Genomic DNA, 17,744 nt, shown 5'->3' on the forward strand with positions numbered 1-17,744 from the left:
AGAGGTCCTCATGTGGTCCAACATCAGGACAGTCCTGGAAGATCTCAGGAAGTCTGCTCTGCGACATGGGCAGCATCTGCAGGGAAAGGGAGATCCTCACTGTCACAGTGGCTTCAAAAAGCAGTTCTCCTGCATCTTGTTTCCAGTGCCAGTCACCCTTATCCCCAGGATAACTGCTCCAACACCGCTGCACTCCCTCAGTGCTGCACTGAGAGTGACAGCCTGGGGGCTGCAGTCAAATAATAGCAATTAGCGAGACCCTGACTCTGCCGCAGAGGTGAGTGTCACGTGATTTTAACACAGAAGCTGCCAGTTGGTGTCTGGGCCACAGAAGGGCAGCGAAGTGTTTGTTGACTGGTGGATGTGACCTGTTTGCTCCCACAGGCACAGACAGTGTCAAGGGAAGATAGTTGCATGTTTTATCCCAGAGGATTAGGGTCTGCGTTGGAGCCAGACATTGTCCAAATGGCAGTCTGTGTGTTCAGTCTCGACGATATGAAACAACCAGACAACAAACACAGGAGTTTCTTCAGACGGTGCTGTCCTGGATAACCGGAGACTTTAGGGGCCTATTTATAAGATCAATTGGTTATGATACAGAATGTTAAACTTACCCCTCCGAGTACCCCAGAGAGAAGACACCACTGGATCCTGAGAATTCTGATTGCTGCGGATTAGGGGAGCAGTCAGTGCGGGAATAGGCTCAGAAAGACACAGTGAGGTTTACTCAGGTGGGTCAGTGGAGAGAGGGGACAGCTAGAACAGCAGCAACGCCACATTTATAGGACCCAGAATATTCTGATCTGGACCAGCTACCTCACAGTAAATAATGACAATCTTCTCCCCATGGGCACCCTATAAATACTGGCACACGCCCCCCCCAGGTACTCCCTGTAAATACTGACACACTCCCCTCAGGGAGCTCTGTAAATACTGACACACTCTCCCCAGGGGACTCCCTGTAAATACTGACACACTCCCCGGGAACCCCCCCTGTAAATACTCACACACTCCCCGGGGACCCCCCTGTAAATACTGACACTTTACCCCCCCCCCCCCCCAGGGTATTCCCTGAAAATACTGACACTCTCCTCCCGGGGACCCCCCTGTAAATACTGACACACTCCCCTGGGGACTCCCCTGTAAATACTGACACACTCCCTCCCCCCAGGGGAACACCCTGTAAATACTGACACACTCCCCGGGGACCCCCCCTGTAAATACTGACACACTCCCCCCCTCCCCGGGGACCCCCCTGTAAATACTGACACACTCCCCCGGGACCCCCCTGTAAATACTGACACACTCCCCCCCCAGGAACCCCCCTGTAAATACTGACACACTCCCCCCCCCCTCCCAGGGACCCCCCTGTAAATACTGACACACTCCCCCCCCAGGAACCCCCCTGTAAATACTGACACACTCCCCCCCCCTCCCAGGGACTCCCCTGTAAATACTGACACACTCCCCCCAGGAGCCCCCCTGTAAATACTGACACAGTCCCCCGGGACCCTCTGTAAATACTGACACACTCCACCCCCCCCCCCCCAGGGACTCCCCTGTAAATACTGACACACTCCCCCCCAGGGACCCCCCTGTAAATACTGACACACTCCCCCCCCCAGGACCCACCTGTAAATACTGACACACTCCCCCCAGGGAACCCCCCCTGTAAATACTGACACACTCCCCCCAGGGAACCCCCCTGTAAATACTGACACACTCCCCCACAGGGACCCCCCTGTAAATACTGACACTCTCCCCCCGGGCCCACCCCTGTAAATACTGACACAATCCCCAGGGACCCCCCTGTAAATACTGACACTCCCCCCCCAGGGACTCCCCTGTAAATACTGACACACTCCCCCCCAGGGACCCCCCTGTAAATACTGACACACTCCCCAGGGACCCCCCTGTAAATACTGACACACTCCCCCCCAGGGACCCCCCTGTAAATACTGACACACTCCCCCCCGGGACCCCCTGTAAATACTGACACACTCCCCCCGGGACCCCCCTGTAAATACTGACACACTCCCCCAGGGACCCCCCTGTAAATACTGACACACTCCCCCCCCAGGGACCCCCCTGTAAATACTGACACACTCCCCCAGGGACCCCCCTGTAAATACTGACACACTCCCCCCCAGGGACCCCCCTGTAAATACTGACACACTCCCCCCAGGGACCCCCCCTGTAAATACTGACACACTCCCCCAGGGACCCCCCTGTAAATACTGACACACTCCCCCAGGGACCCCCCTGTAAATGCTGACACACTCCCCCCCAGGAACCCCACTGTAAATACTGACACAATCCCCAGGGACCCCCCCTGTAAATACTGACACACTCCCCCCCCCCCCCCCCAGGGACTCCCTGTAAATACTGACACACTCCCCCCCAGGGACCCCCCTGTAAATGCTGACACACTCCCACCCGGGGACGCCCCTGCAAATACTGACACACTCCCCCCCCCAGGACCCACCTGTAAATACTGACACACTCCCCCCCAGGGACCCCCCTGTAAATACTGACACACTCCCCCCCTGTAAATACTGACACACTCCCCCCAGGGACCCCCTGTAAATACTGACACACTCCCCCACAGGGACCCCCCTGTAAATACTGACACACTCCCCCCCTGTAAATACTGACACACTCCCCCCCAGGGACCCCCCTGTAAATACTGACACACTCCCCCCAGGGACCCCCCTGTAAATACTGACACACTCCCCCCCCAGGGACCCCCCTGTAAATACTGACACACTCCCCCCCACAGGGACCCCCCTGTAAATACTGACACACTCCCCCCAGGAGCCCCCCTGTAAATACTGACACAGTCCCCCGGGACCCCCTGTAAATACTGACACACTCCACCCCCCCCCCCCCCCCAGGGACTCCCCTGTAAATACTGACACACTCCCCCCTTAGGGACCCCCCTGTAAATACTGACACACTCCCCCCCGGGACCCCCTGTAAATACTGACACACTCCCCCCAGGGAACCCCCCTGTAAATACTGACACACTCCACCCCCCCCCCCCCCCAGGGACTCCCCTGTAAATACTGACACTCTCCCCCCGGGACCCCCTGTAAATACTGACACACTCCCCCCAGGGACCCCCCGTAAATACTGACACACTCCCCCCAGGGACCCCCCTGTAAATACTGACACACTCCCCCCAGACCCCCCCTGTAAATACTGACACACTCCCCCCGGGACCCCCCTGTAAATACTGACACTCTCCCCCCGGGACCCCCCTGTAAATACTGACACACTCCCCCCGGGACCCCCTGTAAATACTGACACACTCCCCCCGGGACCCCCCTGTAAATACTGACACACTCCCCCCAGGGACCCCCTGTAAATACTGACACACTCCCCCCCCCCCCCACCCCCCAGGGACTCCCTGTAAATACTGACACACTCCCCCCCGGTACCCCCCTGTAAATACTGACACTCTCCCCCCGGGACCCCCCTGTAAATACTGACACTCTACCCCCGGGACCCCCCTGTAAATACTGACACACTCCCCCACAGGGACCCCCCTGTAAATACTGACACTCTCCCCCCGGGCCCACCCTGTAAATACTGACACAATCCCCCGGGACCCCCCTGTAAATACTGACACTCTCCCCCCGGGACCCCCCTGTAAATACTGACACTCTCCCCCCGGGACCCCCCTGTAAATACTGACACTCTCCCCCCCGGGCCCACCCTGTAAATACTGACACAATCCCAGGGACCCCCCTGTAAATACTGACACACTCCCCACCGGGACCCCCTGTAAATACTGACACACTCCCCCCCGGGACCCCCCCTGTAAATACTGACACACTCCCCCAGGGACCCCCCTGTAAATGCTGACACACTCCCCCCCAGGAACCCCACTGTAAATACTGACACACTCCCCCCCCCCCCCCCCCCCAGGGACTCCCTGTAAATACTGACACACTCCCCCCCCCCCCCCCCCCAGGGACTCCCTGTAAATGCTGACACACTCCCCCCCCCCCCCCCCCCCCCCAGGGACTCCCTGTAAATACTGACACACTCCCCCCCAGGGACCCCCCTGTAAATGCTGACACACTCCCACCCGGGGACGCCCCTGCAAATACTGACACACTCCCCCCCCCAGGACCCACCTGTAAATACTGACACACTCCCCCCCAGGGACCCCCCTGTAAATACTGACACACTCCCCCCCTGTAAATACTGACACACTCCCCCCAGGGACCCCCCTGTAAATACTGACACACTCCCCCACAGGGACCCCCCCTGTAAATACTGACACACTCCCCCCCTGTAAATACTGACACACTCCCCCCCAGGGACCCCCCTGTAAATACTGACACACTCCCCCCAGGGACCCCCCTGTAAATACTGACACACTCCCCCCCGGGACCCCCCTGTAATCACTGACACACTCCCCCCCGGGACCCTCCTGTAAATACTGACACACTCCCCTGACACACTCCCCCCTGGGACCCCCTGTAAATACTGACACACTCCCCCCCAGGACCCCCTGTAAATACTGACACACTCCCCCCCGGGACCCCTTGTAAATACTGACACACTCCCCCCCAGGGACCCCCCTGTAAATACTGACACACTCCCCCCCGGGACCCCCTGTAAATACTGACACACTCCCCCCAGGGACCCCCCTGTAAATACTGACACACTCCCCCCCGGGACCCCCCTGTAATTACTGACACACTCCCCCCCGGGACCCCCCTGTAAATACTGACACACTCCCCCCCGGGACCCCCCTGTAAATACTGACACACTCCCCCCCCCCGGGGACCCCCTGTAAATACTGACACACTCCCCCCGGGACCCCCCTGTAAATACTGACACTCTCCCCCCGGGACCCCCCTGTAAATACTGACACTCTCCCCCCGGGACCCCCCTGTAAATACTGACAAATTCCTGGAGACCCATCTGTGAATACTTGATTGTTATATCTGATCACCAACAAAAACACTGTTGGATCATTTTACCACAATGTTAGATGGTGAACAAAATGGAATTTGGTTTTTCTTTGAGCAGCACTTCCTATGTCTCTATGACAACCCCAGACGGGTAAGTTGTATTTTTGTGATGGGCTGGTTTTGCAGAGATTCATTATTTGATTGCTCACCTCTCCTCACTCACTGTTCTCCCTTACTGGTTTACTGCTCCCCAAATCCACATTCTCAATTCAGTTACCCGTGTAAAATACAAGCACAATACCATGGATGCTGGAAATCTGAAATAAAAGTCGAAAGTGCTGGACAAACCCAGCATCTGCGAGGAGAAGGCAGAGATAACGCTTTGGGGTGAATGAATCTTTTCAGGACATTCTGAAGAAACGTCATTTGGACTCAATTTCTCTCTCCACAGATGCTGCCAGAGCTACTGGGCTTTTTTCAAGCATTTTCTGCTTTTATATCTGAATTAGCGTGTTCAATTTGGATGGAGCTCTCCCTTAAGTTGGAAACTTGTGTATGTGAGACCCCCCCCCCCCCCCCGACAGAGTCTTGAGCACAGAAATTTAGCCTGACACTCCAATGCAGTACTTAGAAAGTGCTGCACTGTCACAGGCACTGTCTTTTGAATCAAACATTATCTGCCCTCTCACATGAATCCAATGATGCTGTTTTGATAAAGTACAGGGGCAGGGTTCTCACTGATGCACTAGTCAATGTTTATCCCTTCAGCAATGTGATTGAAATTAGAGCATCCAGTCATTACCACAGTGTTGTTTATGGGATCTTGCTGTGTCCAAACTGGTGTCACCTCGCAACAGCGGTGACAATTCAGAATCATTTCACAAAGCGTTTTGGGATGTCCAGGCATGGAGAAAGTTGCTATAGAAATGTCGCATTTACTTTCCTAGTGCGGGTGCTGTTCACTGCACTGTTTTGCCCGCTGTTAATGTTAGTGCTGTGTAAGCTCCTGAGACAGCTTTTTCCCACGAGGCTGGGAATCAGGTGGTTCTCACTGACACGGTGTTCGCCCAGGGAGAGGTACCATATTGCAGCGCGCTGATCACATCTTAGCAAGCACATCCTCTCTGGAATGTGGGAAGCAGCTATCGGACCATTCCCCAACTCCTTGGGCCTGTCTCACCACTCAGTAAGTCCATGGCTAGTCTGTCGCTGAATTCCATGGACCCTCCTTTGCCCATGGCCCTTAACAGAAATTGACCAATCCCAGGCTCAAAAGGAGCAAGAGCCCAGCATCAATCTGAAAGAATGTTCTAACATTCGGTGGCCCCCCCTTTTTGTGTTGAAATGCTTTCTATTTGTATCCCATCAGTTTGCTCGGTGTGAATTTCTCCAGCAAGGTTAGGGCAGGTGCCTGTCTGGTGAGAAATACACTCCTTTTGATATTTCATTTCCAAACTGTCCCCTACACAGCGTCATCAAGAAACAGCAGTGTTAGTTTTCATGTTTACACCAATTCCGTTCCTCTGCCAGGCAACTTTCTGAGGCTATAAACCAGTCCACACCAGCACCTCGCCTCCAGTCCACAGTGGGTCTTGACTCAAGTCCACACTAGCACCAGTGTGTCTGTGGGAGGGTGTGTGTGTGGGGTTGTGTGTCGGTGTGAGAGTGTGTGTGTGGGGGATTGTGTGTCTGTGGGAGGGTGTGTGTGTGGGGGGGATTGTGTGTCTGTGGGAGGGTATGTGTGGGGGGTTGTGTGTCTGTGTGAAGATGTGTGCGTGGGTTTGTGTGTCTGTGTGAGGGTGTGCCTGTTTGAGGTTGTGTGTGTCTGTGTGAGGTTGTGTGTGTGGGGGGATAGTGTGTCAGTGCGAGGGTGTGTGTGTGTGAGGGTTGTGTGAGAGGGATGTGTGGGTGGTTGTGTGTCTGTGTGAGCGGCTGTGTCTGTGTGAGGACATGTGTGGGGTGTTGTGTGTCTGTGTGAGTGTGTGGGTAGGTTGTGTGTCTGTGTGAATGATTGTGTGAGGGATTCTGTGTCTGCTTGAATGTGTGTGTGGGGTGTGTGCGTCTGTGTGAGTGCTGTGTGGGGGTTTGTGTGACTGTGTGAGGGAGTACATGTGGGGGTTGAGGGGGTGTGTGGGGGGTTGAGGGTGTGTGTGTGTGTGTGGGGTTGTGTGTCTGTGGGAGGGTGTGTGATCCGTTTGTGTGTCTGTCTGCGTGAGAGTGTGCGTGCGTGTGTGTGGGGGTGGGTTGTGTGTCCATGTGAGAGTGTGTGTGGGGTTGTGTGTCTGTAAGAGGGTGTGTGTGTATGTGGGGTTGTGTCTGTGTGAGAGTGTGTTTGCGTGTGTGTGGGGAGTTGTGTGTCTGTGTGAGAGTGTGTGTGTGGGGAGTTGTGTGTCTATGTGAGAGTGTGTGTGCGTGTGTGTGTGCCTGTGTGGGGAGTGTGTGTCTGTGTGAGAGTGTGTGTGCGTGTGTGTGGGGGTGGGTTGTGTGTCCATGTGAGAGTGTGTGTGGGGTTGTGTGTCTGTAAGAGGGTGTGTGTGTATGTGGGGTTGTGTCTGTGTGAGAGTGTGTTTGCGTGTGTGGGGAGTTGTGTGTCTGTGTGAGAGTGTGTGTGTGGGGAGTTGTGTGTCTGTGTGAGAGTGTGTGCGTGTGTAGGAGTTTTGTGTCTGTGTGAGTGTGTGTGTGCCTGTGTGGGGAGTGTGTGTCTGTGTGAGAGTGTGTGTGTGGGGAGTTGTGTGTCTGTGTGAGAGTGTGTGTGCGTGTGTGGGGAGTTGTGTGTGTGTGTGAGTGTGTGTGTGTGTGTGGGGAGTTGTGTGTCTGTGTGAGAGTGTGCGTGGGGAGTTGTGTGTCTGTGTGAGAGTGTGTGTGCGTGTGTGGGGAGTTGTGTGTCTGTGTGAGAGTGTGGGTGTGTGTGGGGTTGTGTATCTGTGTGAGGGTGTGTGGGGTTGTGAGGGCGTGTGAGCGTGTGTGTGTGTGGGGGTTTGTGTATCAGTGTGAGGGTATGTGTGTGGGTTGTATGTCCACGTGAGGGTGTGTGTGTGGGGTTGTGTGTCTGTGTGAGGGTATGTGTGTGTATGTGCGGTTGTATGTCTGTGTGAGAGTGTGTGTGTGTGTAGGAGTTATGTGTCTGTATGAGAGTGTGTGTGCGTGTGTGGTGAGTTGTATGTCTGTGTGAGAGTGTGTGTGTGTGTGGGGGGAGTTGCGTGTCTGTATGAGAGTGTGTCTGTGTGAGGGGGTTGTGTGTCTCTGTGAGGGTGTGTGTCTGTATGAGGGGGTTGTGTGTCTCTGTGAGGGTGTGTGTCTCTGTGAGGGTGTGTGTCTGTGTGAGGGGGCTGTGTGTGTGTGAGGGTGTGGGTGTGTGAGGTTATGTGTCTGTTTGAGGGGGTTGTGTGTCTGTTTGAGGGGGTTGTGTGTCTGTGTGAGGAGGTTGTGTATCTCTGTGAGGGGGTTGTGTCTCTGTGAGGGTGTGTGTCTGTGTGAGGGGGTTGTGTGTGTGAGGGTGTGGGTGTGTGGGGTTGTGTGTCTGTTTGAGGGGGTTGTGTGTCTCTGTGTGGGTGTGTGTCTGTGTGAGGGGGTTGTGTGTCTCTGTGAGGGTGTGTGTCTCTGTGAGGGGGTTGTGTGTCTCGGTGAGTGTGTGTGTGTGAGGGGGTTGTGTGTGCGTGAGGGTGTAGGTGTGTGGGGTTGTGTGTCACTGTGAGGGGGTGTGCCTGTGTGAGGGGGTTGTGTGTGGGTGTGTGGGGTTGTGTGTCTGTGTGAGGGTGTGTGTGGGGTTGTGTGTCTGTAAGAGGGTGTGTGTGTATGTGGGGTTGTGTCTGTGTGAGAGTGTGTTTGCGTGTGTGTGGGGAGTTGTGTGTCTGTGTGAGAGTGTGTGTGTGGGGAGTTGATTCTCTATGTGAGAGTGTGTGTGCGTGTGTGTGCGCCTGTGTGGGGAGTGTGTGTCTGTGTGAGAGTGTGTGTGTGGGGAGTTGTGTGTCTGTGTGAGAGTGTGTGTGCGTGTTTGGGGAGTTGTGTGTCTGTGTGAGAGTGTGTGTGTGTGGGGAGTTGTGTGTCTGTGTGAGGGTGTGTGTGTGTTTGTAGGGAGTTGTGTGTCTGTGTGAGAGTGTGGGTGTGTGTGTGTGGGGAGTTGTGTATCTGTGTGAGGGTGCGTAGGGTTGTGAGGGCGTGTGAGCGTGTCTGTGTGTGGGGGTTTGTGTGTCAGTGTGAGGGTATGTGTGTGGGTTGTATGTCCACGTGACGGTGTGTGTGTGGGGTTGTGTGTCTGGGTGAGGGTATGTGTGTGTATGTGGAGTTATATGTCTGTGTGAGAGTGTGTGTGTAGGAGTTATGTGTCTGTATGAGAGTGTGTGTATGTGTGTGTGTGTGGTGAGTTGTATGTCTGTGTGAGAGTGTGTGTGTGTGTGTGGGGAGTTGTGTGTCTGTATGAGAGTGTGTCTGTGTGAGGGTGTGTGTCTGTATGAGGGGGTTGTGTGTCTCTGTGATGGTGTGCCTCTGTGAGGGTGTGTGTCTGTTTGAGGGTGAGTGTGTGTGTGTGGGGAGTTGTGTGTCTGTGTGAGGGTGTGTGTCTCTGTGAGGGTGTGTGTCTGTGTGAGGGGGTTGTTTGTCTCTGTGAGGGTGTGTGTCTGTGTGAGGGGGCTGTGTGTGTGTGTGAGGGTGTGGGTGTGTGAGGGGGTTGTGTGTCTGTTTGAGGGGGTTGTGTGTCTGTGTGAGGAGGTTGTGTATCTCTGTGAGGGGGTTGTGTCTCTGTGAGGGTGTGTGTCTGTGTGAGGGGGTTGTGTGTGTGAGGGTGTGGGTGTGTGGGGTTGTGTGTCTCTGTGAGGGTGTGTCTCTGTGAAGGGGTTGTGTGTTTGAGGGTGTGTCTCTGTGAGGGTGTGTGAGTGTGGGTGTGTGAGGGTGAGTGTGTGTGGGGTTGTGTGTCTGTGTGAGGGTGTCTGTGTGAGGGTGTGTGTCTGTGTGAGGGTGTGTGGGGTTGTGTGTCTCTGTGAGGGTGTGTGCGTGGGGTTGTGTGTCTCTGTGAGGGGGTGTGTCTCTGTGAGGGGGTGTGTGTGTGAGTGTGTGGGGTTGTGTGTCTCTGTGAGGGTGTGTGTGTGGGGTTGTTTGTCTCTGTGAGGGTGTGTGTGTGTAGGGTAGTGTATCTCTGTGAGGGGGTGTGTGTGAGTGTGTGGGGTTGTGTGTCTCTGTGAGGGTGTGTGTGTGTGTGTGGGTGTGTGGGGTTGTGTGTCTCTGTGAGGGTGTGTGTGAGGGGTTGTATCTGTGAGGGGGTGTGTCTGTTTGAGGGTGTGTGTGTGGGGTTGTGTGTCTCTGTGAGGGGGTGTGTGTGGGGTTGTGTGTCTCTGTGAGGGGGTATGTCTGTTTGAGGGTGTGTGGGGTTGTGTGTCTCTGTGAGGGTGTGTGTGTGGGGTTGTGTGTTTCTGTGAGGGTGTGTGTTTGAGTGTGTGTGTGGGTGTGTGGGTGTGTGGGGTTGTGTGTCTCTGTGAGGGTGTGTGTGTGTGTGTGTGGGGTTGTGTGTCTCTGTGAGGGTGTGTGTGTGGGGTTGTGTGTCTCTGTGAGGGTGTGTGTATGTGAGTGTGTGGGGTTGTGTGTCTCTGTGAGGGTGTGTGTGAATGTGTGGGGTTGTGTGTCTCTGTGAGGGTGTGTGTGTGGGGTTGTGTGTCTCTGTGAGGGTGTGTGTGTGTGGGTGTGTCTCTGTGAGGGTGTGTGTGTGAGGGGTTGTGTGTATCTGTGAGGGGGTGTGTCTGTTTGAGGGTGTGTGTGTGGGTGTGTGGGGTTGTGTGTCTCTGTGAGGGGGTGTGTGTGGGGGTGTGTGTGAATCTGTGAGGGGGTGTGTCTGTTTGAGGGTGTGTGGGGTTGTGTGTCTCTGTGAGGGTGTGTGTGTGGGGTTGTGTGTCTCTGTGAGGGCGTGTGTCTGTTTGAGTGTGTGTGTGTGGGTGTGTGGGGTTGTGTGTCTCTGTGAGGGTGTGTGTGTGTGAGTGTGTGGGGTTGTGTGTCTCTGTGAGGGGGTGTGTGTGGGGTTGTGTGTCTCTGTGAAGGGGTGTGTGTGGGGTTGTGTGTCTCTGTGAGGGGGTGTGTCTGTTTGAGGGTGTGTGGGGTTGTGTGTCTCTGTGAGGGTCTGTGTGTGGGGTTGTGTATGAGTGTGTGGGGTTGTGTGTCTCTGTGAGGGGGTGTGTCTGTTTGAGGGTGGGTGTGTGGGGTTGTGTGTCTGTGTGTGGGGTTGTGTATGAGTGTGTGGGGTTGTGTGTCTCTGTGAGGGGATGTGTCTGTTTGAGGGTGGGTGTGTGGGGTTGTGTGTCTCTGTGAGGGGGTGTGTCTGTTTGAGGGTGGGTGTGTGGGGTTGTGTGTCTCTGTGAGGGTCTGTGTGTGGGGTTGTGTATGAGTGTGTGGGGTTGTGTGTCTCTGTGAGGGGTTGTGTGTCTCTGTGAGGGGCTGTGTCTGTTTGAGGGTGGATGTGTGGGGTTGTGTGTCTCTGTGAGGGGGTGTGTGTGGGGTTGTGTGTCTCTGTGAGGGGTTGTGTCTGTGTGTGGGGTTGTGTGTGTGTGGGGTTGTGTGTCTCTGTGAGGGGGTGTGTCTGTGAGGGTGGGTGTGTGGGGTTGTGAGTCTCTGAGGGGGTGTGTGTGGGGTTGTGTGTCTCTGTGAGGGGGTGTGTGTGTGGGGTTGTGTGTCTCTGTGAGGGGGTGTGTCTGTTTGAGGGTGGGTGTGTGGGGTTGTGAGTCTCTGAGGGGGTGTGTGTGGGGTTGTGTGTCCCTGTGAGGGTGTGTGTGTGTGGGGTTGTGTGTCTCTGTGAGGGGGTGTGTGTGTGGGGTTGTGTGTCTCTGTGAGGGGGTGTGTGTGGGGTTGTGTGTCTCTGTGAGGGTGTCTGGTGTAACCCCGAACCCTTACACCCTCGCTCAGTGTGGGATTTGCTGTGTTGGTTCGTGCCTTCCAGCTGCTCCCCGGCCTGACTTAGTTTCACTTTAACTCACGGGTTTGTTCTCTTTTGACTGGGTGGGGTCTGTTTTAAAAAAAAGGTCAATTCAAACAGGAAATGTTCATGAGGCAAGAGGCTGAACCGAGGGAAGGTGCTGATCGGGAATCTCTGGGAGATGAGCCACTGACTCCAGGGGAGGGGAATATTCCTCTGCAGGTGGGTTTCTACTGACAACTTTACAGGGATCAACAGTTCACGCAGCTCTGAGAAACTCTCTCCTTACTTCTTCTTGTGCACTTTATCGCCACGCTGGCCATTCCCGACTTAACCATCCCCTGTCCCTCTCTGTGGTCAGTCCCCTCACAGCCCTGTCCCAGTCTGTGGTCAGTCCCCTCACAGCCCTGTCCCAGTCTGTGGTCAGTCCCCTCACAGCCCTGTCCCACCCTGTGGTCAGTCCCCTCACAGCCCCTGTCCCACCCTGTGGTCAGTGCCCTCACAGCCCTGTCCCATCCTGTGGCCAGTCCCCTCACAGCCCTGTCCCACCCTGTGGCCAGTCCCCTCACAGCCCTGTCCCACCCTGTGGTCAGTCCCCTCACAGCCCTGTCCCACCCTGTGGTCAGTCCCCTCACAGCCTTGTCCCACCCTGTGGTCAGTCCCCTCACAGCCCTGTCCCACCCTGTGGTCAGTCCCCTCACAGCCTTGTCCCATCCTGTGGCCAGTCCCCTCACAGCCCTGTCCACACTTGGTGTCATTAGTTGGGTGAATTGTAAGGTGCTTCAGAGGCCATTGTAATCTTGCCACATGTACTGAAGGACAGTAACTTGAAATGAGTTAATAATCTCATCAAAATGAATCTGTTCCTGGGTAAAGATTGATGGGATACTGCTAGGTGCCTCTACACTTCTCTCACATAGCGCCGGTCCATACCATATCTTCTCCTGAGATTTCTGTTTAAAAGCCTTGGCTCTGACCAAGCAGCTGTCTCTCAGCTCTCCCCTCCCTTGCTGTTATGCATCTTCTGTGCTGTCCTCCCTCAGTGCAGCACTCCCTCTGCATAAGACCAGAAGGTATAGGAGTGGCTCAGTGGTTTAGCACCGCTGCCTCTCAGCACCAGGGGGGTCTAGGTTCAAATCCACCCTTGGGTGATTGCGTGGAGTTTGCACGTTCTCCCTGTGTCTGTGCGGGTTTCCTCTGGGTGCTCCGGTTTCCTCCCACAGTCACAAAGATGTGCCCGAAACGTCGATTCTCCTGTTCCTTGGATGCTGCCTGACCTGCTGCGCTTTTCCAGCAACACATTTTCAGCAAAGATGGGCAGGTCAGGTGAATTGGCCATGTGAAATTGTGCAGGCTAGGTGGGTTAACCATGAGAAATGCAGGATTACAGGGAATAAGGTTGGGGGGGATGGGTCTGGGTGGGATGGTCTTTGGAGGGCCAATGGGCTGAATGGCCTGCTTCCACACTTTAAGGAATAGATGCACTGAGTCTGCTCAGCCATTCAACCATGGCTGATGTGCTTCTCAACTCCCATTGTTCCTTTGAGCCCCTTCCTAATGAAGAACCTGTCTGTCTTGGTCTTAAATACAGGGTGACCCCTGTATCCATGGGTCTGGTTTCCGCGGTTTACCATGGCCCAAACATATTATAGGGAACGTTTCAGAACTAGGGACCAGGAGACTGTTTCAGGCTTCCGCGGTGGGTCTTGGAAGGTATCCCAGCGGCTATGGGGGGACTATTGTACACTCAGTGACTTGGCCTCCACAGCCCTATGTGGCAATGAGTTCCACACAGTCTGTGCTGTGCACAGCACTGTGCTGCCTCTGCATTGAACTGAGAGAGAGAGAGAGAGAGAGCCTGTTTCTGACTCACTCTGCTTCAGCTGCCATTCCTTATTGCATTACCCTGGAAGTTATTTCTGAGAGAGTTGCAGGGAGGGACATCAGAATTCTCCATGGGTTTACTTTCACTTTCTCACCACAACTGGTACTTCTGCGAAAATTAGAGTGACGATAGAAATAGTGTTAAGGAACCATTTGAAGGTTGAAAGAAAAGAGTTATGTGAACTTCTCACGTGCCAGTGTTTCACAGTGAATTAGCCGTCCTGGTTGTGGGTGGATATGGAAAACGAAAGGAAATGCTGGATTTGTAATTGTCCGAAGTCACTGTGCTCTGGCTTGACTGTAATGGACTGTTTGAGGATTCCTGATGAAGGGCTTTTGCCCGAAACGTCGATCTCGCTGCTCGTTGGATGCTGCCTGAACTGCTGTACTCTTCCAGCACCACTAATCCAGTATTTGCTTTCCAGCATCTGCAGTCATTGTTTTTACCTGTTTGACAGCGATCAGATCAAGATCTTTGAAAAGCTCAGATTTGATTGTTTGACCAGAGACTCCTTCCTTGGTGATCTCCAGAACAAGGAAGCCTCAGTATTGACTGTTCAAGGGTGAAATTAGGAGAATCTCAAACTGTCTCCGTCAAGAGGCTACAGATCCTGGGAAGTTAGAGACGGGAGGTCTGATTTTTGGCTTGATCTTTACCCAGATGACCTGCCCTAAGCCCACTCCCATTCAAAGTTCCTCTCCCAACAGGTTTGATTTCCTCTCAATTACCCCATTGCGATTTCTAATGTCCACTTGATGGGACTATGTCCTTATTGCCATATCTAGAAGATGGCACGTCAGGCAATGCTGTACTCCCTCAGTATACACAACCAGGACCCAAAGTAGACTATTCAGTAGTCATTCACCAAGATCATGGGCTGTTTGTGTTTCGAACTTCCCATGTATCTCTTTGATTCCCTTGTCTCACAGGAATGTACCCACTTCAGGCTTAAAAATATTCGCCGCCACCACCACTCTCTGAGGCAGAGTTATAAAATCACAAAATGAGTCAGTCACTCACCACTTGACTCCCCAAAGTCTGTCCATCATCGACAAGCCACAAGTCAGGACTCAAGAGCTTTGACACCATCCGGGACAAAGCAGCCCACTTGAGTGGCACTATATCCACAAACATCCACTCCCTCCACCACCCATGTCTCAGTAGCAGCAGTGGGTACTATCTACAAGGTGCACTGCAGAAATTCATCAAAGATCATTAGACAGCACATTCCATCTTGAAGGACAAGGGCAGCAGATACATGGGAACACCCCTCCACTTGCAAATTCCCCTCCAAGCCCCTCATCATCCTGACTTGGAAATGTATCGCCGTTCCCTCACTGTCGCTGGGTCAAAATCCTGGAATTCCCTCCCTAAGGGCATTGCGGGTCATCTTACAGCAGGTGGACTGCAGCAGTTCAAAAAGGCAGCTCACCCCCACCTTCTCAAGGGGGCAACTGGGGACGGGCAATAAATACTGGGCGGGCCAATGCTGCCCACGAGTGAATAAGTTAAAGTCTCTCAATCTCTGCGAGAGACCATTTCTCCTCATCTCTGTCCTGAAGGAAGGATCCTAATTTTAAAGTAAAAAATCACACAACACCAGGTTATAGTCCAACAGACTTAATTGGAAGCACTAGCTTTCGGAGCGCCGCTCCTTCATCCACACAACCACCTGATTAAGGAGCATCACTCCGAAAGCTGGTGCTTCCAATTAAACCTGTTGGACTATAACCTGGTGTTGTGTGATTTTTAACTTTGTACACCCCAGTCCAACACTGACATCTCCAAATCCTAATTTTAAAGCACAGTGCCCCCTGGTGTTGGACTCTCAGAAGATAAAGAATCTTCTCCTGATTCCTTGCTGTATTTAGTTGTGTTTACCATCTGATTATATTGAGCCAGTTGGTTTCACCTTGCTGGTGGGAAAGCTTTAGCATTGAAAATCTGGAAAAGTAAATTGCTTGCATGAGTGCAGATTAATGAGAGAAAGCCAGCGGCGGTTAGTTTCGGGTGAGTCATGTTTAGTTGAAGTGGTATTTTCTTGGTGATGTTGACACCTCGTATGTGGATTTTCAAAAGCGGTTTGCTGAACAGTCACAAACAGACTTGGCAGTCGATGGCAGAAACACGTGGGAGAAAAGGAACAAGTAGTCGCTTTGATGCAAAATCAGCTGATTGAGAGGAGACAGAGAAGTAGTGGCGACTTCTAAACAAAAATTTAACAACAGAGAAACTCAGCAGCACTGGCAGCATCTGTGCAGTTCCACAGCATCCGCAGCCCTTTTTACTTGTTAGTGAGGGGAGTAAAGATTTCAGGAGGATGGAAGCAGGCTGGTAGAATTGTCAGACACATTGGCCAATGAAATTTAACATACACGAGTTTGAAGTGGTGAGTTTGGACAGGCAATGTAAAACAAAGGGGTCCTGTTCGCCGAGCTGGGAATTTGTGTTCAGACGTTTTGTCCCCTGTCTAGGTGACATCCTCAGTGCTTGGGAGCCTCCTGTGAATCGCTTCTGGGGAAAAAAAACCTTGTCTCTTTACCCCCTCCGTTCTCCTTATGATTTTATAACCCTCTATGAGGTCGCCCCCTCAGCCTCCAACGCTCCAGAGTAAACAGCCTGTTCAGCCTCTCCCGATAGTTCAAGCCTTCCAACCCTGGCAACATCCTTGTAAATCTTTTATGGACCTTTTCAAACTTAACAACATCCTTCCTATAGGAGGGAGACCAAAACTGAATGCAGTATTCCAAAAGTAGCCGGACTAATGTCCTGTACAGCCACAACATGACCCCCCAACTCCAATACACATTGCTCTGACCAATAAAGGCAAGCATACCAAACGCCTTCTTCACTAACATATCTATCTGCAACTCCAATTTCAAGGAGCTATGAACCTGCACCCCAAGGTCTCTTTGTTCAGCAACACTCCCTAGGACCTTACCATTAAGTGTACAAGTCCTGCTAAGATTTGCTTTCTCAAAGTGCAGTACCTCTCAATTATCTAAATTAAACTCCATCTGCCACTCCTCAGCCCATTGGCCTCTGAGCTTAAGCTGTTGTATATAAGAAGGAATTGAAACTGGGAGGAGAAAAGAAGCAAAATTCTGCAGATGCTGAAAATCTGAAAGGGAGCACGCTGCAGAAACTCAGTAGGTCTGGCAGTGTCTGTGGAGAGAGAAGCTGAGTGAACGTTTCAAGTCTGTGTATGAGTTTAGAAACAAAAACCGCAGTTGCTGGAAAAGCTCAGCAGGTCTGGCAACATTTGTGAAGAGAAATCAGAAGTTACCGTTTTGGGTTCGGTGAGAGAGTTGATTTCTAGCAACTTTGTTTTTTTTTGTTTCTGATTGACAGTATCCGCAGTCTTTTCAGTTTTTATTTGGTGTGAATTTAACCCGTTTGGAATGCATATCTCTCTTTATTCATTCATGGGATGAGGGCGTTGCTGGCTGGGGCAGCATTTATTGCCCATCCCTAATTGCCCAGAGGGCAGTTAAGAGTCAACCATATTTTTGTGGGTCTAGGAGTCACACGTAGGCCAGACCCAGGTAAGGATGGCAGATTCCTTCCCTGAAGGAATATCTCTGTCAATAAATGCTAGTAAAAGTCCGTGCAGATTGGCTTTTGTTATATCCTTCACCTCTGGGCTTTCTGGGGGGGGGGGGGGGGGGCAAATGTTCTATGTTCTGTTCTTTCTCGCAAAAGTCAAGCCCTTCATCCTTTTGGGGGTGAGTTGTTGTCGCTGGGTAAATAATGTTTATTGAAGGACAATGAAGAAGTCGCTATTTTTGTTGATCCTTTTGGCATCGCCTTCTAGATGAAATTATTGGGAGCTGTTTGCTCTCTAGATCCCGCCCACCGTGATGGGCCGAGTGCTGAGGACAACTGCTGCATTTAATAGCACCAACTGCTTCAACCTCGAGCGGGGATCCACGGTGCTGCAGGGTAACAGTTTTGGAGGAATCCCCACCGTCCTGCTTATCTACTTTGTCACTTTCTGGGTAAGTGGAGTCAGTCTATTTCGAAGGTGCTCCCGCGTGCC

At 53.0% G+C, this 17,744-nt stretch overlaps 1 protein-coding gene across 3 annotated transcripts in view; it reads left to right on the forward strand.

The window, feature by feature from the left end:
* Window positions 1-11,879: 11,879 nt before the first annotated feature.
* Window positions 11,880-17,744, forward strand: part of LOC140456880 (CSC1-like protein 2) — a 66,044-nt gene continuing 60,179 nt past the window's right edge. The window contains exons 1-2 of one of the 3 annotated variants that reach the window (XM_072550791.1): window positions 11,880-12,042; window positions 17,551-17,703. In XM_072550791.1, the coding sequence (XP_072406892.1) occupies window positions 11,944-12,042; window positions 17,551-17,703 (252 nt within the window). In that variant the 5' untranslated portion in view covers window positions 11,880-11,943. Of the gene's footprint in view, window positions 12,043-17,519; window positions 17,704-17,744 lie in introns of all 3 variants that reach the window. The other 2 variants (XM_072550797.1, XM_072550805.1) reach the window with 2 other exon arrangements.

This window comes from Chiloscyllium punctatum, chromosome 3 (assembly GCF_047496795.1).
Source record: "Chiloscyllium punctatum isolate Juve2018m chromosome 3, sChiPun1.3, whole genome shotgun sequence".
Classification (NCBI taxonomy): domain Eukaryota; kingdom Metazoa; phylum Chordata; class Chondrichthyes; order Orectolobiformes; family Hemiscylliidae; genus Chiloscyllium; species Chiloscyllium punctatum.